General features: G+C 37.4%; 1 protein-coding gene across 2 annotated transcripts in view; it reads right to left on the reverse strand.

The window, feature by feature from the left end:
• Positions 1 to 18,908, reverse strand: part of Retn (retained) — a 114,514-nt gene extending 95,606 nt beyond the window's left edge. The window contains exon 1 of one of the 2 annotated variants that reach the window (XM_071785927.1): positions 17,709 to 18,908. In XM_071785927.1, the coding sequence (XP_071642028.1) occupies positions 17,709 to 17,822 (114 nt within the window). In that variant the 5' untranslated portion in view covers positions 17,823 to 18,908. The remainder of the gene's footprint in view (positions 1 to 17,708) is intronic. The other variant, XM_071785928.1, reaches the window with a different exon arrangement.
• Positions 18,909 to 26,147: the final 7,239 nt, after the last annotated feature.

The following is a 26,147-nucleotide window of genomic DNA, read 5'->3' on the forward strand; positions in this document are numbered from 1 at the left end:
TCCTTTCCAGACGCAAATAACGCGCGCGATCTAATTGCGCGCGAATCATCGATACATTTTTGCTACAAAGTTGTAGAGGTCATTTAGAGGTTATTACATAGTCGATGTAAAAATATGTCACATGTCTACGAAGATCTCGGATTGCATACGGTGGCTCGAGGTCTAGAAAAAAAAGAAGGGATGCTGATGCAGCGGGTATATACCCAACTGCTGATGGGGAATCCGAGAACGTACAAAGTGGGAACCGGCACACGCGTGTCGCCAACAATGCCAAGCGATAGTCGCAGAGTCGTGCCAGACAATTTCTTCTTTTCTAACGAGCGTAAAATTTCCAGCGGCCATCTCTTCCCGAGTCGTAATTCCCCTCCCTCGCCGAGGGAGCAGCGGGTCGGCTGGGCCATTAAATTAATAATTTGTGGTCGACAACGGCATTGTGAGATCCGATGCAATCGTTATAATATGCAGGATTTTATTATCGGTCCCGATGGCGTATGCTAATTTACTGCTAATTGTATTCCGCGGGCGACAATGATGCCTCGGTGGCAGAATGCAATCGCTGCCGCAAACGGACGTCGGAATTATTGTCCGCGCGGACGCGGCGCGGCGTCGCCCCGAGCCCGGCCGGGCTGATGTGAGTTGGGGCTGAGGCTGAGGGGGCTCCCGCGCGCGCGGGGCCGCTTCGACGTCACGTTAAAAAATAACTCCGAGGCGTGACGATTTCCCGCTGACACGCGTGAAAAATTGCCAAGTAAAATCGAGAAACGTTAGGCGCCGACGAGGCTCCGCGCGCCGTCCGTAAAACTTCTTTACAAATAACTTGAAAAGATAGGATTAACGGATCTCTGTCGGCAGTCTTTCGATAAAGCCCCCATTCGCGTTGGAAATAATTACGCGTCTGTAATTACATCAATCTTATTGTTAAATATCAATTTCCTTATTTCGTTGCCTGCTTTCTCCAAATTTCTCCAATTTATCGTAAAAAAATCGGTACGGCGGGCAATAGAAAAAATTTTCTCGTATAATAAATGGAAAAATATAAGTATTCCCTAAGAGAATACTAAACGAAGTTCGTTTAATTCCGTTCAAAACTGCCCGAAGATCGTTAAAACGTCGATAACCTTTCATTACGCGATTGCTCGGGCCATTTTTGTATCGAAGAGGCGGCAAAATGTTGCGCCAGCAAGGGTGCTCGTTAAAGCGTGCACCGGCTTTTCAAGCATGCGATCGTTCTGTCGTGCGGAGGCGAGCATTGACTCGTCCAAGTCACCGCGATATGTTCGTAGTTTTAAAACCGGTCGTTAACAACGACGAGCTTGTTCCGGTACGTGATTATGGTATATCGGCAAAACGCACAATTTTGATACGCCAGTATTTATCTCTCTTTCTCGTCGTAATGATAATATTCTAAATCGGTTTAAGTCCGCACATCGGTAAAATGTCCTCATCAGATGAAAATTTCGCCATATCGATACGTATAACAAGGGTAATTTGTACTGTCAACTCGAAAAATTAACGACAAAAAATTAACGAGTGTTAGTGAATGCAAAGCTGGAAAATAAATTACATCCGGAAGTAGGCACATTAATATAACGCAGCGGCGGTATTTAATCTTATGCCCACAGGCGCATAGAATCGACATAAAAGCGGAAATCGAACTCTCCTCTAGAAATTTCGAAGACGGGAGCTTTAGAAACATGCGGTGGGCACGTGCTGTCCATTCCTTTGCCGCTCCCCTTTAGCTAGAGAGAGAAAGAGAATACAAATCACACAGTGGCTCTCCGCGTTCCTAGAATAGGGAAAAGGAAAAAAATATAATCTCAAAAGATCTCGATCGTGCGATCCATAATTTTCCGCATTGTAGACGGCAAGGATCAGATTTTGCTGCGCACCGTTTGAGGCGACCATTTTAGCACCATCCCTAAGTGTGTCCTTGTTTAGCCAGTATCCCCATTAAAATTCTTACAATATTAAATTAGTGTGATCAACCGATAACAGAAAATATCCAAAATGTATCGCAGACAAAGTAATAAAAATCTTTTTTCCTTTGTTTTGTTCTTGCCCTTTTTTTAATAAGATGTCGAGAAAAAAAAGACAGTTAAATATATTCGTTTTAAACATCCTGCAACTACAATAAATTAATGTATTTCGTAATAATTAGTTAGAAAAGAAAATTTTCACGTAAAAAAGAAATTCTTATAGAGGAATTATATATACGTATATGTATATATATATATATAACGATATAGCCACCTAAAGAAACCTAAATCTTAAGGAAAAAGATAGTTAAACTTAAATCCATTTGCGCTGCAAATATTTTATAACTCTAATAACTATAGGTAACTCTTTAGATATAAATTATTTTTGCAGAGGATAGAGAATCGCCGCCTAAAATTTCATCCAACTAGGGCTGCGTTCGGAAATTTCATTCGGGTGCACACCAGCGTCGTTCTGTTCTTGTTCAATTTGTAGTAAATAACAAAGATAGAACGACGCGATGTGCACCCGAGTAAAGTTTCCGAACGCAGCCTAGAAGTTGGATCCATGATGCACAGAGGTACGATAGGAAAAGGAGACGGTTAATACGGGCTAAAGCTTCCGACCATTATATAGCCGCCAAGGCGCCTTCGATCCTGCGGCGCCTCCCCGTTGAGAAAACCTGCAATCCTGAAATTGTCCTGAAAAACAGGCATCTTACAATGACTGTCGATATTGACCCATATCGACCTCGTCTATCTGAAATCTAAAGAATCATGTCGCCGAGGCTCCACATTCCATTGAAACCCAAATTCTTCTGGAATAATAGTTCTTGATTTATAGTTTTCGATGTTATTTTAATGCTAATTTTCTTTTGTTCAACCGTCTAAAAAACTTTAATCATAGATAACGGTGCCTATAATGTTTCCTCGAGCTTAAAATGTCCAAAATTTTTAATGGTTGGAAGAGAAAAAATCTAATAATGCTTTTAAACTTAAAATTTTTCTTCAACCGGATGATTTGCAGATCTATTAATTAATATGCGGATTAGTAGGTCCTCAAATTACTGCCGAAAAAAATATTAAACTCGATCGATGCTCAAGTATATTAGGCTTTTCTATCCCGTCATTAAAACTTTTGGTATAAAGAACTTATGTAAAATGTTATCAGAAACGTTAATATTAAATTTACATTTATTTAATTGCAACATGACTGCAATATAGCATCTAAAACGATAACGTCCACTTACGTCAGTACGTTAGCAACACGTTGCCAACATGCCAACTATAGTTTCTTTAGAAACGATTATTAGCGACGAATTCTTAGATAATGACAATGTCGACATTGTCGAAGCGTAATACAACTGACAATGAGTAAATATTTTAAAATGAAAGCAGGATATAAAATGCATAAAATTCAATAGCGAATCTTTTGCAAGCAATTGCGAAAAACGATTATTTTCGGCTGGCAAAATCGATTGAAAATAATAAAAATAGATGACAAAAAAAATACATTGCATTATACTTATAATATCCATAGTAACGGTATGTAATGGAGATAATTATTATCGAAGTAACAATAGCCATTGAAGCGGTAACATGTGTTTTACTGCCGTCTCAGTGTAATCGATAACTTATTTCTCTATATATTGAAACCTAGAACATATAAAATTTTCTTTTTGTCTACACAGCAATGCGCATAAAGCTTTCAACAAAGAGGAATCTCTCCAAGGAATAAATCTTTTCTTTTCTTTTCTTTTCTCAATAGCGGGATAAATGTAAGAGTTTTCTTTTAAGTTATTCCGATAAAAAAGATTTTTCATTGCGGCTATGTGACTATAAAAGCCATATATAGGCACAATAGTCCCAAAAGTTTTAAAAACTATTAAAAGAAGCCTTACCATGAAGGAAATCACTCAAAGAGACAAAAAAGAACAATATGTAGTTTAAATTACATTAAGTGCATACCTGAGCGGAAAAAATCCAAAGATATAGCTATTAGACATCAATAAGAAAAAAAGAATCGATGTGTCTTCTATTCTATTATTCTCAAATATAAACGATAAAATCATTAAATTCGACAAATATCGATATAAATCACGACATAAATCAATGTTTCCTATGATTCTGCGTATCGAGTTTTTAGCAGATATATACCGACGCGGCGCGCCACAATAAATTCTAAAGCCGTCATTCTTTTTCTTTCGTTGTCCTTAACAGCCGTTTCAAATCGTAAATTCCTTTTTCGAAAAATTCCTACGAAATTTGTTTCGATTATTTGTCAACCTTGAATCTATATGCCTATTCGATTCTTTAATTGTGGATTTTCAGTCGCAGACTGATGCGATTCGAATCTGATCTTTGTGAACTGTATTAGATGTTAGCTAGGTCGAGTCTCCATATTAGCCACGAAAAAAGCGAAAACTTTTTATCCGACAATGAGATAAATATTGAATTCAGCGGTATTAGAGATGTTATTCTCGCGTTTTCTTTCCTCGCAGCGTTCCCGGGTGTTTGCACGATCAAAACGGTACAGGAGAGGGAGAGAGAGAAAGAAAAAAGCGATCGCATTCCGGGATTGCAAGTATTTAGGTTAGCAAGCGGCGCGATCTTCGAGTGTTGCGCGTTGTTCTAGCTCGCTGGACATTAATAGTCACGAAATAGAAGCCTTGGCTAGAATCGTAAAAATATAATTGCGCCGATTGCAACAACGTTATCTAAGCACCGGCGCAGATAATGAACGTGAATGGGCCGCATTACGGCACTATATTCTACTTGGCCGGGCTATCGTACTTCGCGCGTATCGCACGTTGCGCGTTGCGTGTGACGTGCATAAGCCTATACGCGTGCACAAAGTATCCCCCACTTTTGCTTGCGCAAATCACCATTAACGTTCACGGTGGAACACGGCACGGCGGCGTATCAAGGCGCTAAAGGAAAACCGTGCCATTTCGACAGCCGATCTCACGGAACTGATTATTTTGCTACATAAAATATTAATAAAAGTATCATTTTTCATCAGTCATTACCTTGTCCCCGATCTTTCAAGATACCTCTTTAACTGTCTCGTTTCGTCATTTTCTGGTAGGGATTTTACACGTTCGCCCGATGCACCCAGGTATTCCAAAATTAAATACGTATATAAGGAAATTAAAAAGACAGCGTCAATTTCCAAAGCACAAAATCGTGTCCCCACTTTACTTGATCAAATACGCACGAAATTAAATTTAAGCGTCTCTTTTCTTCTGTTACGCGGTTCCACGAAACAGACCAGTAAGAAGTCGATGACCCGGTCGACCCGAAGGAAGCCGCGAGATTCCGAAGTGCAGAAGAGCGATGGACCTCGGTAAAGCAGGTGGAGAGGTAAGAAGAAAGGAACGAAAGAGAGAGGAAGAGAGGAGGCGAAGCAAGAGGCGCGAGTAAAGTCAAAGAGTCAATAAGAGAGCTCGTGGACCTCAGTGGTCTGTCGAAGCGCGTCTCCCGCTTCGTTGTTTGTACGAGTTCGACGAAGAACCCGTTTCCCTCGAACGTGCACGAACGGCCTCGCGGACATCCATCCAGTGCGAGTTTACTTAGGACCGCGAGTGATATACGCGATGGCTCAAATTAAATATTTCAACCGTAGGGAGGGGTGTGGCAGGGATATACCAAAAAATCATAAAATCGCTTTATGTCATTCGCCGACATGGGCGCCCCCGTGATTGTGCTTCATTGAAGAATGAAGAATTAAAATGACTTTCTACCACAATTCTCTTACTATTAGAATTCTACTAGGCAGCTATATAAGAGAGATCGGGGCTAAATGCCCCATATTTAGAATTTCCAAGTTACAATTCAGTTACTTCTCAGGCTACTAATTAACCGACTGTACAAATATGATAGAGACAGCCTTCTTCTATATGTTAATGCCATCCATGATCTTATTATTATTAACTGCATATTGTGTTTTGTAATCAAATCACGAAAATACGAACATGCAACGATGTGGTCAGCCCTGGTACCGGAGTCTATCAGTTGACCAGTAACGCAGAGTAAGAAGGCTACATATAAAATACAAATAATCTGCACCTTTTGAACAAAATTTTATCAAGCAGAGATATTTTGTAATAAATAAGCTTTCCTGTAGCTGTTTTACTGTAGCTTTAGAAGAAAATGCAAATCGACATAATCGATATAGACGTTTTCCGATTGTCAGAAAGTAATGATTTTTGTTTTTTTAGTTATAAAATTGGATTTTATGATTAGGATAAAGTTAGGTTAGAATGTCATTACTCACGTGCTAAATTATACCTACAGGGCTATCATCGAGTGCTTAAACGCCTTGCCATGGCGCTAACCTTATCGCGCTAATTATGGGCCAACCTTAGCCTGGTTGTTCATATCATATATGCTCTTTTCAATCATTTTATGAATGAAAATTGCATTTATTATCCAAAACAGTATATCATACACTTACAAGAAACTTTATTCTAGGTAAGCAACAGGTAACGCTTAACTTTATTCACTGAGAATATTCATGGAGAATATTAATACAAAATTTTGAGAGGTTCGAAAATTTACTTTGCTATTACTAAATCAGTTTTTTTTCTACTTTTTAATTGTAATATACTTTCGATTTTAATGAAACTCAGAGTAGAGTGTCTATGTTTTAAAAGGACCATTTCTATGTTTTATAAGAATTTTGTAGCCATTGTTCCTCTCAAAATAAACAATAAAAAAAGCACGTGAGAAATATACTCCTGGAATCATTTAACCCCCAGTCTCTTCTAGGTATACATTGACAATTCGCCAATTAAGGGAGAATGGGATAATCTCGAACGCGGGGTAATCTCGAATGAGAGGTAATCTCGAACGACGCCATTTTAGTACTTCCCATCCTTCTTAGCTCTGCACCCGCGTTCTATATGTAGCCTTCCTAATGTTTAATATTGTCTCAAAGTTCAAAGCGAGAGAACGCGCACGCTGTTCAAGGTAAAAACCATTAAATTATTTCGATCATTTTGATGTAATTTTTGTCTGTTAGATAAATCATGTTAATCTTTTTTAGGCCTTTAAATTATTTCTATGAATTTAGTTAGAATAGAAGAAAGAATGCATCTAATAACTTCCAAATGTAACTGTTCAGTAGCTAAAAAAATTTTTTTTTCTAGTTTTACTATAAATGCCCGTTTGGAGTAATTACGACCGATCTAAATCTAATTGCAATCGTTCGGTATTACCAGTTAATTTTCTACAAAAAGTTGCTTTTCTTTCAGATGCCTCAAAAATATATTAGAAAAACTGCATTGAAATATAATATTTACAACCTTAAATTGGCCGTAATAGACGTTCAAAATAGAGCTGTTATTCTTTGATGGCTTCGAAGTTAACTTCGAAACTTCGAAGTCTTTTATGCCAAAGCTTCGAAAATATTAGTCTTCGAAGCTTTAATATAATAGAATGTGTAATTGCAGTATTAGAAATTTCATTTGGATTTTGTCATATAATTTTATAAATGTATTTATATACCTATTATGTGGTTACTATTATATTAAATTAATAATTGTATAATTTTAATTCTTCGAATTTCGAAGCTTCAAAGGTTAAAGTATTGAAGTTTCGAAGATTCGAAGCTTGGAAAATTCGAATATCGAGGCCTTTGAAGCAAATCATCAGTTCAGAACAACGTTTTGACTTTGAGGGCCTCATGAAGATTGTGCCAGTTGTGAGAATTCGAAAGAATATGTTTGTGACTTTTGCTAAAATAAGTAGTGCGTTTAATGTAAGTAGTGATTATCCCAAGTCAATCGGTATTACCCCCAGTATTACCCCATAAACAGACTGCAATTACCCTACACTGAGAGAAATAAATGATCGGACAACTCGTTCGAAAAGTAACAAACGGATAATTCGATACTTTCAATTGGAATTGTAAAAAACCGATCAAGGCCAGAATAATGTCCGATTAATGATATCCAGATATCATTGATTATTGGATCATTGATCGGACATTATTTTGGCCTTGATCGGCTTTTTATAATTCCGATTGAAAGTATCGGATTATCCGTTTGTTACTTTTCAAACGATTTGTCTGATCATTTAAACCTGGATTTTTCTCTCAGTGTAGGGGTATCCGGGGTAGAGCCAAATGGCAAGAATGTTGTTTTTTTATGTCAATTTTATTTTTATATTTTAAATAAAAAAAAATTGTATTAATCATAGAGAAAAATTACCAAAGTTTAATTTGTGATAACAATTACATTTATAACTATAATTTTTCTGTGTTTTATTTTTACTCTCCCTTAGGTGTTCGCAATTACCTTATTTTCCCCTAATCCGTTCCTTTTGTAAACTAAACGCTCCAGAAGAAGAAAAGGGATAATTTAGTAGAATAAAATGTGTTCCAGTGAAAACGACGAGTTGACGAGTTGTGACGTAGAAAAATGAGATATGACATGGTGTCTTCTGCTTAGAATTTCCCAAAATCAGCTTAAGTAAGGAGAGAAAAGAAACGTTTATGGTACAAATGATACAGACCCGGCTCGTGCCACAGCGACACCTGCAAGGGATCTTTTTTGGACCGAGAGGACCCACAAAACCACTTAAATACCAGTAGTCTATAACTCTTACCTAATAGTCAGTCGCCTTTGTCCCAGAGAGAGGTGAGATAAACAATTGAGCGCTAACCTGTCAAACTTGTTCCGGATAGACGATAACGCATTCCATGTATCGCATGTATTTGTTTGTTTAAAAAAATAGGATTCAACGTGTACACCAAGTCAGCCTATTCCATTCATTACACTGAGAGAAATAAATGATCGAACAATCGTTCGAAAATTAACAAATGGATAATCCGCTAACTTTCAATCAAAATTATAAAAATTTTTTACGCAATTTTAATATTCGTACCAATACTAAATATTTTGAAAGAAATGTTGTGTGTACACATGGTGCACCTCTGGAAGAAAACCAGCAGGTTAACGTCTCTTTTTTCTAAAAGACAAAATATTCCAACTGTAGTCAGATGGACTCGAACCCGAGTCCTCGCAGTTATGAGTCTGGCCACTAGACCACACTGCCCTCCAGTTTGAAGCGGCGATCAAGGCCAAAATAATATTCAATGATATCATTGATCAGACATTATTTTGGCTTTGATCGGCTTTTTATAATTCTGATTGCAAGTTATCGGATTATCCGTTTGTTAATTTTCAAACGATTGTCCGATTATTTAAACCTGAATTTTTCTCTCAGTGTATCGATCACATTTGCTTTCGTTTGCTATATGCTTCAATCGATTAGGAAACAGGAAGCAAGAGAATCTATTACGTTTTATATTTTATACATTACATAATACATTACATTAAAATCTTCCGTATTTGTCTTATCCCTTAAGAGGAAAGTTATCTTAGCTCTCTCTTCCCTCGACTCTAAAACACTCTGGTATGATACGTTATATACCTACTAAAAGGAGAAAATTTATTTTTTTTCGTTCGGTGAAAATTTAGATACTGGAAAAAGCGTTCACAGGTTAATCTTTAGGAGCTGATCGAAGGGGCGAATCTCATGGGTCGATCCACGGTAGCTACGCAGTTAAGGAACTCGTCGAAACACGGAGTAATTGGCAGTTGCATTCCCGAGGTACGGCGATATCCGAGGTAATAAGCCAGTCCGGAATAGAAGATACCCACGGACGCGACTAGCTTTTAGCGACCAAGTATAGCGTTGCGCGGGCTATTATGCTCGTCGGATCGGTAATCTGCGCTCCATAATGTGGCAAGACAGCCAATTGATACCGTGATTTTAATACTCGCGTATATATACTGATACATCGGTACCTGCTGAATGTGCTTCACCACATCCTGCAGATAAAGAGAAGCATCCGGTATAAAAATATGAAATAGAAAAGGAATAATTAACAAAATTGCAGAAGGCTAGCTGATTATAAGACTAACCGTTACAGTACTTTTACGGGTCCGTACAAGCGGTTTGACGATTACTTAAAATTAATTTTTATTCGAACAAAAAACGATATAATATAAATCGTAAAGAAAGGGCTAAAATATAATATACAACAGCATTCCTAACATAATTTAATAAATCAATAAAGATCAAATTATAAAAGTAATTTTGTATGAGATACATCGTTAATTTTATACGATATATATAGATAATATACAATATGTGATTATACGCTGGCTATATAATGATCAACAAAAACATATGCAGAGCAAATACGATAATACGTGGAAAAATCAATTAACTCCAATTATCGGTATTAATACCTCCGTTCGAAGTCAAGCGATTTCAGGGTTGTTTGGAGGGAATAAGCGATTACATATCGTTATAGTGGTTATAGTTCGCGTTAATAAAGACGATACCTGCGCCAGACATCCTTCATTTTATGCACATTATTGTTCTTCTAAACGCGCAATATCGATTCAAATATAGCCTCGTGTCATTGAGTGATGCAATAAAAGTCTTATATATTCTGATAAATAATTCTTATCAATGACTTTCATAGCGCCGTTAAATGGGCAAGTATCACGAATTTCTACGATTATGGACAGAATTAAATTTACAGCTATCTCCATAATTTATTATTCATAGAAATGTAATAATTATGTGCAATGAAAATTCCAAGTACCTATCGTAAGACCCTATAGCAAAATAAATATTCCGCATAATAAACGAGTGAAGTTTAAATGTCTGAAAAATAAAATTTCTTGCCATTTATTATAGATAACCCGGATTAACGTAAAGTTTAACAACATCTTTTCGCAACCTACTTAAGAAGGCATTGTTAAAGGAGCAGAAACACACCTTTCTCCCACGCATAACTTACTCAACGTTGATGGAGACCCGAGACTGCATTGACTGCATTTTCGATAAAATCGGTGTCATTAAGCGATCGATAATCGTCGCGAGAAAGTATGCTGAAATATAGTGCGCCACGCGATCGTGCCGATCGTATCGAGCTTTTCGCCTTGTCGGTTTTAGACCCCCTTCGTCTTTCGCTCGCTGCATCGACGTATCGATAATGTCGAGCTAGATGACCGATTATCCGAGTCAGACACGCTATAACGCGGTATAACGCGACACGATGAAACTTTGCCCTAATGAGACAATTTTTTTTATTTCAGACTTCGCTCTCAATATTTTCCACATTCTATACCTTTCTCTCAACCTCTGTGTTGAGAATCATATACCGAAATCGTGAAAATATATGTAAACGAATTCGAACTCTAAACGAAAAACAAGCTACAAATTAATAATAAAAAAATGTCTGCAAATATTTCTCTACGCGGCATTTGCATTCTTTTTATATCTCTCCTCAAACAATCTTCATGTATTTAACGACGCGATCAACGGATTATGGATAGAAGTTGCGTTTTTCTTTCAATTTGCGGCATTGCAGTAAAATGGTCACGAGAATGAGGCAGGAATGCTCTTTATGTGGAAGAAGGGGGGGGGGACATGATCGATTCGCATTCGTCTCGTAAGAGGAGAGCTCGCGCATGTATAAAGGCAAGGCGTGACCGTGAGGCCGCGCGTGGACCAATCGCGATTCAGTCCTTCTCGTTTTTTTCTTCATTTCATTCAGAGACGCCCCTCTTCACCGCGCTTCGATGCTCCTGCGCCGCCGCGCTGCCGCCGTCGACGCGCCGTGATTCCCCACCAGCCGAGACTACCTTCCCGCTCGTTTCGATTCCCCACCGACGACGAAGCAACCTTCTCCTCTTGCGCTGTCTCGCTGCTCGGATCGGGATCACGCGCACTGTCGACGCGCGTTGCACGCGGATGCACGCGCCTTCCTGCGAATCGCGTCCGAGACGCGCTCCGATGCGTACGAATAATTTAACGCCACGGGGGGGAGCCGGCCACCTGCCTGCTGCTCGTTCTCGCGTAATTAATAACGTTTCATCAACCCTCCGTAGGGTTGTACACGATGGAATTCGTTGGGAAAAAGAAAAAGAGAGAGAGATTCATCGATCGATACCAACTATCAGTGGCCTTTTAACGTATATAACGTAATGTACAGGATACGGGATCTTTATCTATACCGCGCTATTCTTTAATGGCAAATTCTTCTGGCAACACCAGCCAAGTCGATTTCTCCTTGAGAAAATTATTGCTCGTCCCTGATTCACGGATGCACCCTTGAAAAGAGAGAGAGAGAGAGAGAGAGAGAGAGAAATAAAAAAAAGCAAGAGATTGGCCCTTGCAATTCCGAACCTGACCATTCGAGGGCTTGGCCAAGTTCCGGCAGGATATTACTTCCAAAATCTAATTATGAGATCTTTATAGGGCAATCGTAAAACAGCCGAATAATAAAAGAGTTCGTAGCGCTCCCCGTGAATCCGTCAAGGCCTCGCTACGTTTCTCCTCCGATATAATAGAAGATCCGTGTGTATCTTGGACAGGTCCCGTAAAACCAAATGCCGAAACGTTTGGAAAGCTTCGAAGGACGTGCCGCCAAAATCGTTTCTATCCCGGGGGGATAGATATACTGCAGACACTATATATCTATCCCCCTAATGGAACCATCTATTCAGATACACAAATACCAGAGCCATCGAAGATACAAGGCAGTATAAGAGGTTACGATTTATGATCTTTTTCCCATGACCGATGTTGGTTGTCGGTTGAACAATCGCAATTAAATAGCGATATGCGTCACGAGAATCATGTGACGCCTGTCACACTACGTATTGTGGAATCATGGGTTAGAATTCAGCCAATCACAGGCGAGCGGCTTCGGATCCAGATTGTTGAATTCCCATCCGGATCGAATTGCCATGGAATTGCGGATCATGAATCAGAATTCAGCCAATCACAGGCGAGCAGCTTCGGATCCAGATTGCTGGATTCCGACCTGCGATCCCGTAATATGTAGTGTGACACGGGCTTTAGAGATTCACAATAAAGAATTAAGAAAATTATCAGAGATACCAATCATCAATTCTCCTTCATTTTCGGTACATTCGAGAAATATATGTCGTGGGACATGTGAGACACTGGCACAATCGTGATTTCACGTATCGGAATCAAATGTCCGGAGTGAAATTTTACGAACGACTTTCGCAATCTCGCGAGGCGATACTTGTCGCGAGGCGACAATACGTCGTTACCATAAACGCCGGGGCCCGGTCGTAATGAGATGTGACGTCACGACATGGCGTCTGCAGGTGAACGAGCAGCGCGAGACGGCGGTACCGTAGGTGAGCGCATTCGCTAGTCGATCCGATTGGCCGAAGGGGGAATCCCCGCCCTTGCGCCGGTTGTGCACACCGACCCGCGAATCCCTCTAACCCTCTCCTCCCACCTTCACCCCTTTCGCGCGACTCCGCGAGTCTCTATCTTTCTCCCCCTTTCGCTGCTCTCCTCTTTCACGCCGTTCTCCGTTCCTCTCCTATCTTCCGTTTCCTTTTCCCTTCTACGCACGCCGCTCGGGTAACGTCGTTGCTGATGATAACACGCGCGCGAACGCACCCATATACACACACTCACGCACGAATCGTATATACAAATTCTCAGGTGAAGACCCGTTTATACCTGTACAATGACGAGTGTCTTCGCGACAGATCTCCCCCCGATGTTACTCTCTCTTTCTCTCTTCCGTTGCACCAAAATTGGTCGGTGCTCACTGCACGCATCACGCTCTCGTGCTCTATATCAGATGTAATTAGTATGATTAGCGCATAAATCCGAATTCGAAAAAATGCAACCCGCACGAAGCGATAGTACGCCTGTGTCTCGCGTGAATTGGAACTTTATAAATTTCACTCACGACTAGCACGCGAACGTAGATAATAATTTACGATGGCAATTATGGATTAAATGCCCAGAAATGTAAACCGAACATAAATAGACGAAGGTCATAAAGTCTGGTGTCGTAAGGTACGAATTTATAAGAAACGAAAATGCGAAAGCATTAAATACTGTCATTTTGCAAATAATCACTAAAAAAAGTATTAAGTATAGCCATTACCACTAATGACCAAGAAAAGCGGGAACGTTAGATATATGTATATGGAAGACAGAAAATCTCTCATCTTTATCACCTTATACATTTAAATAATTTTAGTTAATTTAGTTAATATGCATTTATATAGAGATAAATCCTTTAACTTTCACATTTGTGAAAATTAAATCTAATCAATACAAACCTAACTCGTTAACGTGATACATATAGACATATGCTCGGACATATGTGACCCGAATAGAAATCCATTCTTCAATTTTAAATCAATTTTTTGTGAAAAAAAATATTAAAGCATCGATAATTCAAATATTCGTAAAAAGGAAGGATACAGTTACGAAATCATAGAACAAAATTATCTTTATATTTCTCTGTCTTATCACTATAGGTAAACATACTTGAATCATATTTTTTTAAATCTTTCTCCTGCATGATTAGCTATATTTAGATACATGATTTTTTTTCTAAATCAATTCTTTCTAAATTTAAATTATAGTTTTTAAAAAGTCACTTTTCGTGCAACTTTGATTGCTGTAATTTCTACAATCATACATTTTTATAACCAATTGATTAAATCGTAATCCGTTCCTTTCTAAAGAAATAAAATAAAGTATTATAAAAATCGATTCGATATTATTCAAGAAAGAGGTATATAAAGAAACGTGATTTTATCGAAGATTTTGATGCTATTTGGCGTTACAAACCTCCCTTGCAATAAATTATTTCTTTTTTCTCTATTTCAATTCAAAGATACAAATAAAGATTGTTGATTCTGATCTAATTTAGATGAGAAATCAGATCATCAGAAAAGATTCTGAAGATCTGATTCTGAAGATCTGATTCAGATGATGAATCAAATATAAAATTTAAATTAAATTCTTACAGGAAACAATATATTCTAAAAAAAATTTTTTAAATTTATATTTCATTTTCTAGTGGACTTTCTCTCCCTTAATTAGTACGAACAATTGTGACAAAAATTAAATGCACGATCTAACGTAAATGTACTAATGCCTGACATTTAAGACCAATGTCGGAACACCTCTTTATCATATTAGTTTTTAAATAAATATAATGTAAATTAAAATCAAAGATAAAAATATAATACAAGAAAAATATTTTTATCTTTGATTCTTTGATTTCAATTCGCGTTATAACTTATTTAAAGACTAAAATGATGAAAATGTCCAGACATAGGTACGTACCCAGGCATTGGTACATTTATCTTAATTAACTTTTAAATGTTTGTTAATGTCGGAAAGTCATGATGAAAATCAGTAGTAAACAGATTTGTATGCTCCTGCAGGTTTCAAATAAATTGCCGCTATTAATATAAATTACAGCAATTATTCGCCTCGTGCACGAAACATGCAATATTATGGTCCCACTGTTACTCTGATTTTCCTTTCATCCGAGCTACTTACAAATAATTCTAAATGTAGGTTTAGACGTGTCAAATCAAAATTTTAATTGCGCGCAACGTGATACGATTCTTACTGTAAAGTCAAGCAAATAAATTGTCGCAGGAGCATATAATTATATATTACAATAATCGATCCCCTGATAGCGTTACCAATTTCGACGCAAATAACACTAAAAACTATTTTTCCGATACGTGTTTTTCCTGTTATATCGGTCGTAAAATTTCTCCGATAAGACTCGGACTTTCTCAGACGCTCGCTTAGACGTAAACAAGAAGTCAAGGTTAAAAAACTATGAAAATCGCAAGCATTAATAAATATGAATACATACAAATTGCATAAGCCAATCCAGTTGTTATATGAAACGTATGGTAAAAAGTCTAACAAAACGCAATTTACATATGTACAAATAACAGTTAAGGTTACAACAGTAGATTCGCGAGCAGACGTTCCGTATTTTTCTTTTTCGACGGATTTCAAGGATTTTGACGGACATGCTTTTTATAAACACACGCCGAAATGTGAATTTCACGAGGACGGAAATAATTATCGAGGACATAAAACACATATTTGATGTGAAGGAAAATATTCCCCGAGTGAGTGCACCCCGCAAGATTGGCGTTGTTTGTAAACTAATATTGATGCCTTACCAGCACACGATCGAGCCTTTTCTACGTATTTCTGTCGACACGATTATGATCGCTGATATTAAATTCAACCTGTTAAAAATAACACGTACAGCGATACTAGAATTTAATTCCGCGATTGTGCAAAATAATAAAAGATATAAAAGATTGTATAAAGCGTATAAAAGTGTATAAAAGATTATTACATTCGTACATATATTTTTATATCTGTACGAAAGTATTAAGAGCTTTTTCTATATGCAATAATAGCGCTAATATATGTTTTTATATTTAAAAAATTTATTTATATTTTCTTAATATTGCTTGTCATATTGTATTATGTAGTCGTAAAATTGCGCCAATTCTTATAATAAAAAAAAAGGATAATTGTTTCTCATAGTTTTTTTAGACGCTGAATACGATCCCGTTTACCAAATTGTGATTAAAATCGCAAAAAATACTTATTCTTAAATTATTTTTAAGAACTAAAAGTCCTAAAAACATGTATTTAATTTTGATTGCAATATAATTTCTCTAACACATATCACAGTTATAACGTGCCAAAATACACTAAAATTTTTATAACTTTAACCGCAGATGTCTCAAAATTGTGATGTGACAGCAGTAATTTGGTAAACGAAATCATATTCAGCACTCAAAAACTGCAGAAAATAACCTTGTTCTTAAGCTAAAAAAAAATTATTTGAACAGTGTATATAATTGTTCAATAATTTTTGCTTTTTTAGACATAATTATTTATTTATCTTATACATCTCAATTATATATAAAAATAAATAATTATACGTTGTATATTTTATGTGTATATATACTTCTTTTCGATATCTAAAACCTCGACCCTTGAAAAAAATACGCATCAAATGGTTAGGTTTAGATTTAGGTTTAGATTTAGGTCCAATCGGCCGGAGAAATTTTTTCTAAGTCAGTTAGTCAGGTAAAAAAAATGTGAATTTGATGAACGAAGACCCAGAAGTCCTTTTTATATTCTATTCTTTCCTTTGTTCCTTCATTGGCCGGAAATATCCGACTGACATGACGCAGCAAATTCTAAATCATTGATTGACCCAGGTTACGGTATTTAGGCAATGGTATGCATTGCAGAAAAATCCATTTCTTGCAAGACATCATGTCTCCAAATTTGGCTACAAATAATCCCTTTCCAGCGAAACTGCAAAGAGACTATTTCGAAGCGTATCTCGTACGATGGACCACCACAGACGTTTCTTTTAAAAGAGTCAAGATTTTTATAGTATAAGTACTCTACATTTTTTTTTCGAGATCTCTTTGCTCAGCGCGAATCTTGCTAATCCGCGGCGATCCGAAAACGAGAAACACGAATTGATACATGCCGTGTGACTCGTGTCCAATTAGACACAATTTTCCTCGAAATTACGACAGACACGAGGCGAGATCGTGCGTTTCTTTCTCGGAGCGATAAACAGAAACATCGTTCAAAAAAGAACGTTAAAGTAAAAACGGGCACATATTCAGGGCGAGAGAGTAGTGATTGAGTTAACCTCTAACGACCCGACACCTGTTTCTTTTCGATACTAACAAAAATGAGAGACGCGTCGCCGCGTCGTTACGTATCGAACGCCTCGCTGTTTACACACATCAAATCTGGCGAGGATTATTTACCAGATATAACACAGCGAATGTGGAGCGGAGCTGTGTAAAGAAATGGCGCCAACAACGTGAAAGAAAAACTTACCAACGACCCTTCCGGCGTCTGGTGTTGTCCATTAGCACCGTTGGTCCCATTCGTTCCGTTAGCCATTGAACCTCCACCCGGGTTCTCCACGTCCTGCTCGTCGGCTGGGTCCATCGCGTAGGATGGTTTCGGTTCACTCTTCACCCGAATTTTGGCTGTTTTAGCGCAACGCGGCGATTCACGAAAACTAACGTGCTGACGCGCGGAAAGATTTGTTGGAAGCTCTCGGCCGCCCAACGATGCGCCGTGCGTATATGTAAGCGCGCTCTCAAGTACGGCGAGAAGGTAGCTGAGGGTCGCGTGCGCGCGCGCGCGCGACTCAACGAGATGAAGTCCGTCGGGTATCCCGTCGGGTGGTTTCTTCACGCTGCGATATACGCTCGCGCGAGGGAGGATTTTTATCAGAGCAACGACACTGCGAGCAAACGATCGCGCCGGACGAGATGAACGCTCATGTCTCTGAACAAGGTATCGTCGCACTCTTCTCTCTTCCCCGTCGTTTTTTTCCTCTACTCCTTCCTCACCCGCTCCGGAGGAGCAAGCTTCGCTCTTCTCCGGTCTTCTGTGGGCGCGCGCGCGCGCGGGAAAGATAACGCGCACAACACAATTCGATTTCTGATCGGAGATGATACGTGCGGGAACAAAGGATGTAAGTGATATACAAATGTATACGGGAGAGACAATTTCGGAGGAGAGAACCTACGACGACGCTCACGTATAACGTAATGATAAACGGATCGAGATATTAGGACCTAAGGACCGAAGGAAAGCTCACAAAGAGAAGGATCAGCCGAGAGAGAGAGAGAGAGAAAGAGAGAGAAAGAGAGAGAGAGAGGGAGGAAGGGAATTGGATAATATGATCGGTCAAAGGGAAAGAGGGGCACAAATCAGAAGTAATCGGTGGTGAGAATCTGGGAGTTAGCGGCGGCGGGGGAGGGGAGCGGACCGGGATATTGAGTAGGAGGAGAATCCAAAACGTTTCACACGCGCGACGGAAGATCCTTGACGTGGCGATTATCGACGGCGATTTCTCGTCACGCGGACACGAGAAAATCGCGGATTTTACTGGCCCGACATCGGCGAGACGCGGGCGAGCGTGCGGCTCGCGATCAGCTGGCTTGCGAGGGAGCGATCAAGAGCCGGCGGCGCGCAGGAGCGACAGAAAATAACCGACGCGCGCGCTCTCACGTACTACCGCGATCTGAATCTACGGGGACTCGGGGGACTACGGGCAGCCGATGCTGGCCGAAGCCGGCCGATCCCGGCGGCGCGGCGCCCTAAACTTCCCCCTCCCCACTCCGACTTCTATCATCATCAACTATAGTCCCCCACCACCTTTAAGCGGAGGAGGTGGCTTGCGATCTTGCGCGCGCGAATATCAAGTAGGCGGGCAATACAGTCACGCCCGTTACGCTACCAGTGGGTATAGCCTATCACTATCAAGTCTATCTCTCTCATAATGCTTGCATTTCTTTCGATCTCGCAGAGGATTTTCTTTCTTCTCACAATCTCACGTTCCCGCGCTTTCGTCATTTTTCCCTGCCTACACCTTTGTTCTTCCCATATATGCCACCATAGGATATCAACTATCGAATTTTCGAGAAACGCTATAGATTTAGACAATTTTCTGAAGAATAAAATATCGTTTTTTCTTCCACTTCGATGCTAATTAAAATAAAAAATAGGGATAATTAAAATTATCTATTAGCTATGGTTTGAGCTATGGTATTTTTATGTAAAATAATATTTAATGTTTTTCTTTCAAAATTCACTCCAAGTCTGTAATATCTCTATATCTGTTAAGAGGTTATACAGGACTCTGACAGGAATAAAAATTAGAGGAAAATTTTGGGAAAACTGGGAGTATTAACAAAATCCGAAAATAAATAATGTTTCAAGTGTTTCTCACAATTTCTTAAAGAAAAATCGTGCAAATCAGATGTGTTGTGTAGTCCTACAGTTTTATTGATTTTTTGAACGTTTTATGGGAAGAAAAGAGAAGAAGAAAATATGAATTGTGACGGTACATTGTCAAACGTCAGGATACAAAGAATACAAAGAACGTCTAGGAAATTGATAAAATAACTGTACCTCAAGATTTTTTCATTCACTATTGAAACATCGACTACACAACATATATATACGATTTTTTTTATAATAAATTATAAGAAAAATTTTGAATATTATTCATTTTCGGATTTTATTAATACTTTCAGAGTTTGAGAAAGTGACTATATTGAACGGCGTTGAACGCCGCTGTTAAAGTTACTTGCATAGCATATGATGCATATTAGCGTCATCGTGTGTCCATTTCAATTCTGTTCTCTGCAAAAGAATCATACTTCAACGATAACCATTCTAGCTCCTTATAATAGGAGTGTGATCGGAGATCAGTATAATTAATTTCTTTTATTTATTAGAGTTATAGTTATCGGTTCACAAAGCGATTTTTGGAAAAAAAATTATATTTCGCTAAATGAGAGTTATACATATAAAGTCAAACTTAATTTTTTCACTGAAAAATTTGAGTTTGTAAATTAAGTAGGAGAGAGTTGCCGAATGCGTACCCCGCACTTAAGTTATTTTTTATATATTTCCCATTTGGTATAGTGATTTGTATGCAAATAAACGTTAGAATATGTAACTTATTGATGTTTCAGGCACCTATTATTACATGTTTAATCTTTCACCAATAACAAATTTGTTATAAGTCTTTTTGTAATATGCTGCAAAAGGTACGATTTAGGCATCCGGTCACAAATTGTACCTGTGAGTTTTTTAAATCACTATTAGACACTACAGACGCGCGCTTCGCGCGCGCTATTTAGCTTTAACATTATGCTATTACTATTACACTATTAACCCCACAACTGTCAAAATATACAAACTTATACCTATTTTGCTAATAATTTATAAAAAAAGGATTAAGTACTTATATAATAATTAATAAATTACAATAATGAAAAGGTAAGAACATCGTGTTAACATAATCTGAATTGTCACACTCTGACAGGACAAGGGAACCTCGTGAACTCAAAAATTCTAATTTTAATGAAACTTTCCATACATGTACAGAGGGGGGTGGGGGTAAAAAGATGAATTTAGAAATTTTTTGTTGCTGCCCGAAAACGGTGGGGTGAAACTACTCTTCATATGTGTAGAAGCGGCTTTTTACTTTTCTCGATATATCTCGAAAAATATTTGAGATATCAAAAAATGTGGTAATTATGCAGTTTAGGGGAAGCACCTCCGATGACCTTGACCTTGACATATGTTGTCAAGGTCACCCTCCTGAGTGACCTTCAGAAGGTTTTAGCCGTCGCTCGTTTTTTATTAAAAAGTTATTAACAAAAAAAAGTTTAGCGACCTCACCGATTTCAATGACCTTGATATATGTTGTCAAGGTTATGACCTCGAGTGACCTTCAGAAGGTTTTAGCCGTCGCTCGCTATTCGTTAAAAAGTTATTAACAAAAAAAGTTTGGAAAATATAGCATATATAAGTGCATATATAGGTTAGTTGACGCGCTTTAAACACTTAAATACTTTTAAAGCGCGTCAACTAACCTATGTAGGTTAGTGATCAACGATTTACTGCTTTAAATGTTGTGTTTTGGTATAAAGCAGCGACTTTTTCGCAAAATAAAGTATTCTCTGCTTTAACAAAAAGACTTCAATTTATCAACAATTTACTGGTTTAAATGTTGTGTTTTGGTAAAGCAGCGACTTTTTCGCAAAATAAAGTATTCTCTGCTTTAACAAAAAGACTTAAATTTATCAACAATTTACTGCTTTAAATGTTGTGTTTTGGTAAAGCAGCGACTTTCTCGCGAAATAAAGTATTCTCTGCTTTAAAGAAAAACGTAATATTAGTCGTTTATGCCTCTCAGTACTTAAAATAACTGCTATATTTTTGAAACTTTTTTTGTTTATAACTTTTTAATAAAAAACGAGCAACGGCTAAAACCTTCTGAAGGTCACTCAGGAGAGTGACCTTGACAACATATGTCAAAGTCAAGGTCATCGGAGGTGCTTCCCCTAAACTGCATAATAACCAAAAATGTTTCATATAAAAGTTTTATGGTAAACATTTCTATTTCCCCACATTAAAAAAATTTTGTTTTCTAATTTTTAATAAAAATTTTGTTTAAAAAATTATTTTTTAAAAATATTATTAATGTTGTTGAATAGAGGAGATTTTACTATAAAACTTGGTAAACTTGCAGATGTACTGCCTCATCTCAAAATCGAATGAAAAAATACGTTTTCGACGTATTTTTGGCTGCTGATTACGAATATTATAATATAATTTGGCGGTCGGACATATTGGAGCCGCCATTTTGAAAAAAAACTCGAAAAATGCGACTTTTTCTATATTTTTGCTTCTATAGTCAAAAATATGCATCGGATAAAAATATGTTTCAAATAAAAAAAATAGAGTATTAAATTCCCTATAAAAAAGTTGTGTAAATTTTTTTTCTAATCTCAAAAGGAAGCTCATAAATGAGCGATGAATGTGACCATAATGCGTTTACGTTTGTATGCAAAGTACGTATGCTTATGAGACTCGCTGTACTGTCCATACACGAAATGCCTGATAGTAGATATCCGTGCGTTATTATTTAATTATTTAAAGCAGTGAATTGTTGGTATATTGAAAGAAAAGTTATTTAAAGCAGAAAAAAGTGTCGCTCCGCCCTGCGAAGCGAGATATTAACGGTTAAAGTTGACGACTATCAGGTTATGAGACCTGTCATACCGACGAGCTGTAGCGACTACGAACATACCCTGCAGCCATATGCGCAAGCTCCCAGTGGCTGCACGCGCATGCAAGAGGTCACGTGACAACTGTTTGGTTGATGGTAATTCGAAATGATATTTAGGGCACACATGTGTGTGCCCTGCTTTAACGAAAATCACAACTTTTATAAAGCAGGGCATACCACGTGTGTGTGTGCCCTGCTTTAACGAAAATCACAACTTTTATAAAGCAGGACATACACACGTGTGTGTCTGTGTGTGTGCCCTGCTTTAACAAAAATCAAAACTTCTATAAAGCAGGACATAACACACGTGTGTGTGCCCTGCTTTAACAAAAATTAAACAGTTAAATACTTTTAAAGCGCGTTACTAACCTACATAGGTTAGTTGACGCGCTTTAAACACTTAAATACTTTTAACATAGGTTAGATGACGCGCTTTAAAAGTATTCAAGTGTTTAAAGCGCGTCTACTAACCTATGTAGCTGCTGTGAAAAGTCTTTCGATCTTAACCTCATTCACCAGATACACACACACACACACACACACACACACACACACACACACACACGTGAGAGGCAAGGGAATTACTCACTTTAAACCAACAAGGGATCAGTATCCTGCTACGTCCGTTTTTCGACGTTTTTTTCAAAATGGTGGCTCTAATATGTCCGACCGCCAAATTTTATTACGATATTCGTTATCAGCAGTCAAAAATACGTCAGAAACGGATTTTTTAATTCCACTTTTGAGTGAGGCAGTACATCTGCAACTTTACCTAAAACTTTTATATGAAACATTTTATGTGTGATATCTTAAATATTTTTCAAGATATATCGAGAAAAGTAAAGAGCCGCCTTTACATATTAGGGGTAGTTTCACCCTTTAGAACCGTTTTTGGGCAGCAAAATTTCTAAATTCATCTTTTTGCTTCTCCTACATGTGTGGAAAGTTTCATTAAAATCAGCATTTTCGAGTTCGCGAGATTCTTTTGTGAGAAAAAAGTTCTAGATTTTAGTAAATATTATATAGTTTGCATACAACTGTCACTCCATTTATTAAAATAAAAAAAATTTCCTTTATTATTAGGGGAGACCCCGGGGCGAAGTCGTCACTACAATTATCTCGAAATCTGTATGTTGTGTGAACTCGCCATTAATATTGTAAACACTACTTATGGTGCTCATGTGACCAACGGAGTTTAGTGAAATTATATGTCATGTTGTGATTTTCATTAAGGGAAACGTGTTTTCGGAGGTCAAAAGTCACTCAAAAGTAAAATTTTTTACGTGTCGAAAATTTTAAATATTTTATAAATATTATTTTCTCTCCGAATCTCAAGTGATTCTGTAAAGTAATGCATGCTGAACACGAATCCAGTGAAAATTTTTTCATTTTCGTTGATTTCTAATATTTCATGAGCGATCAAACTTAAAACGTGTATCCGGGGCGAAGTCGTCACCAAACCATATCATGGAGGCTTCGGGGGAAAATCAAAGTCAAAGAAGCAGCAGTGGTCGGATTCCGGCTAAGACTTAAATAATATACATATGTGCTGCGTGTGCTCAGAGATGACAGAATAGAGCTGACGAGAAACAGTACATTTTGTGCGAGCGTAGGACACATAAGTGTGTGCGCTTTTCTTGTAATTATTTTCCACCATCGTGTTTTTAATTAATGTTTCCATTTTTCTATTAAAAAATAATTAATAAAATGTATCCTATCATTTTTCATGATCAGAATTATGAATTTTTACTTAAAATTCGATCTGAAAATGGAGTGACGACTCCGCCCTGGCAATTTTGACATTTCAATTTTTGCACCTTTGTTGTTTTCACTCTTTACCAGTTGAACAAAGCGACGTAGACCAAAAATGCTCTTATAAATTTTGTAGCCAAGGGTTTACTCTTTACAACGGTATACCACATTTTACCAAAATTATTTGTTTTGTTGTTAAAAATCGGCACCGAAAAAATAGTGACGACTTCGCCCCGGTCTCCCCTAGTATATTTTTTTCTTAGTGACACATATACTAATAAAAAGTAAAATTTTCTTTATTTTAGTAAATAGAGTCACAGTTGTATGCAAACTAATACTTACTAAAATCAAGAATTTTTTCTCAGTGCACGTAATGTAGAGATGCGTGCGCATGAGTATACAACACGTGAGTTCCTAGATTGTATCGACACGATATAGGAAATCTTATAGTATACGATTTAGAAAACTTGGTAGATTTTATAAAAATATCAATTTAATCATTATAATAATTGCTAAATATGTATATGTAAAGAATGTAAAATCTTCTACCTACCTTATAAATAAACCTTCTTTTGTGAAAATATAAAAATTTATAATAAAATTGTATGATTACATTATTATCAGCTACATAAATTGATCAAAAATTTACATTAGTTGCACCTGAATTTTTTAAATGTTGTTAGCACGCACACAAAACAAGATGTAATCTGTTGAATTTTTGTCTGTATTACTCATTTCTTATTTATTTCATATTTTTGTTGCTAATGCTTATATTAATGTTGCTTTTATTAAGTAATATATAATATGAAATATTGATGAGATACGATTTAGGCAACCGGTACGCATTCGGCAACTATTTCTTAATTAAAAAATGGTCTTGAAATTTGCAAAAAGCTCTCTTCTGTGAACCGATGTAGACAATTATAATAAATAATAATTGTGTCAAATATAAAGCTAATCGAATAAACCGTTCTCAAGTTATCAAGGTTACAATTAAAAAAAATGCTGTTCTAAAAAAATGGATACAGTGATGTTAATTCACTATAAAATATAATTCTTTTATACTAAGATATTGTTAAATGTACTTTATAGACATACTTAATAGACATACATAACAAAAAGATTCATACTCCTATTAATTTACAATTTTTTACGATTCCCCAAATTTTTACTTTTGTCAGGGTCCTGTAACCCTTTAAAATTGAGATCTCACGCGTGGCTCGCCTTGACTCGTCAAGATTCGTCATGACTTAGTGACAAGCTTAGTGAGCTTTTACACGTCGTGGAACCAGGATGGTTTATAGTACTACTCGCGGCTCATGGAGCTTCGTTTTCAAAGATTATCGGTGATGCTGCGAGTTAAAAAGATGTAAGTGCCGAACGAATCGACAAGCCACCTACTTGCGTCATTAGACCGTCCGACTCGTCAATTATACTTGCAAGAAATTGTATAGATTTTTCTGCAGTTTGAAAAGGAAAGCAAACAAGTAAAGATAGCTGTTTGTTTAGCAATGTTTTTTAATGGGCAGATTTTAAAAATGCTAAAAAAACGTAATTCGACAATCCAACGACGCGCGATATGGTTCATTCTATAATTCAGTCAAGGCACGAGTCTTTTAACTTGCGATCATTTACTGACAATGTGCGGTAACGATGAGCCGCGAGTCATGAGTCACATTTAATTTTCAAAAATAACATTTAAGAGTGGGGATATTAATAAATATGACATTAAAAAATCTAAATACACGATTACAGAGATCACTTAATACCGTAACCTTTTTGTCTAAAACATTTTTCTATATACCTCACGGTTCCAGAGATATTCACTCATAATTTATGAAATTTCTTCGAAAGGTTAATTGTTGCGACTCTTAAACATGCTTCGAAACTGATTAAAATAATACGTATCCACCCACAGAAAA

This window comes from Temnothorax longispinosus, chromosome 8 (assembly GCF_030848805.1).
Source record: "Temnothorax longispinosus isolate EJ_2023e chromosome 8, Tlon_JGU_v1, whole genome shotgun sequence".
Lineage (NCBI taxonomy): Eukaryota > Metazoa > Arthropoda > Insecta > Hymenoptera > Formicidae > Temnothorax > Temnothorax longispinosus.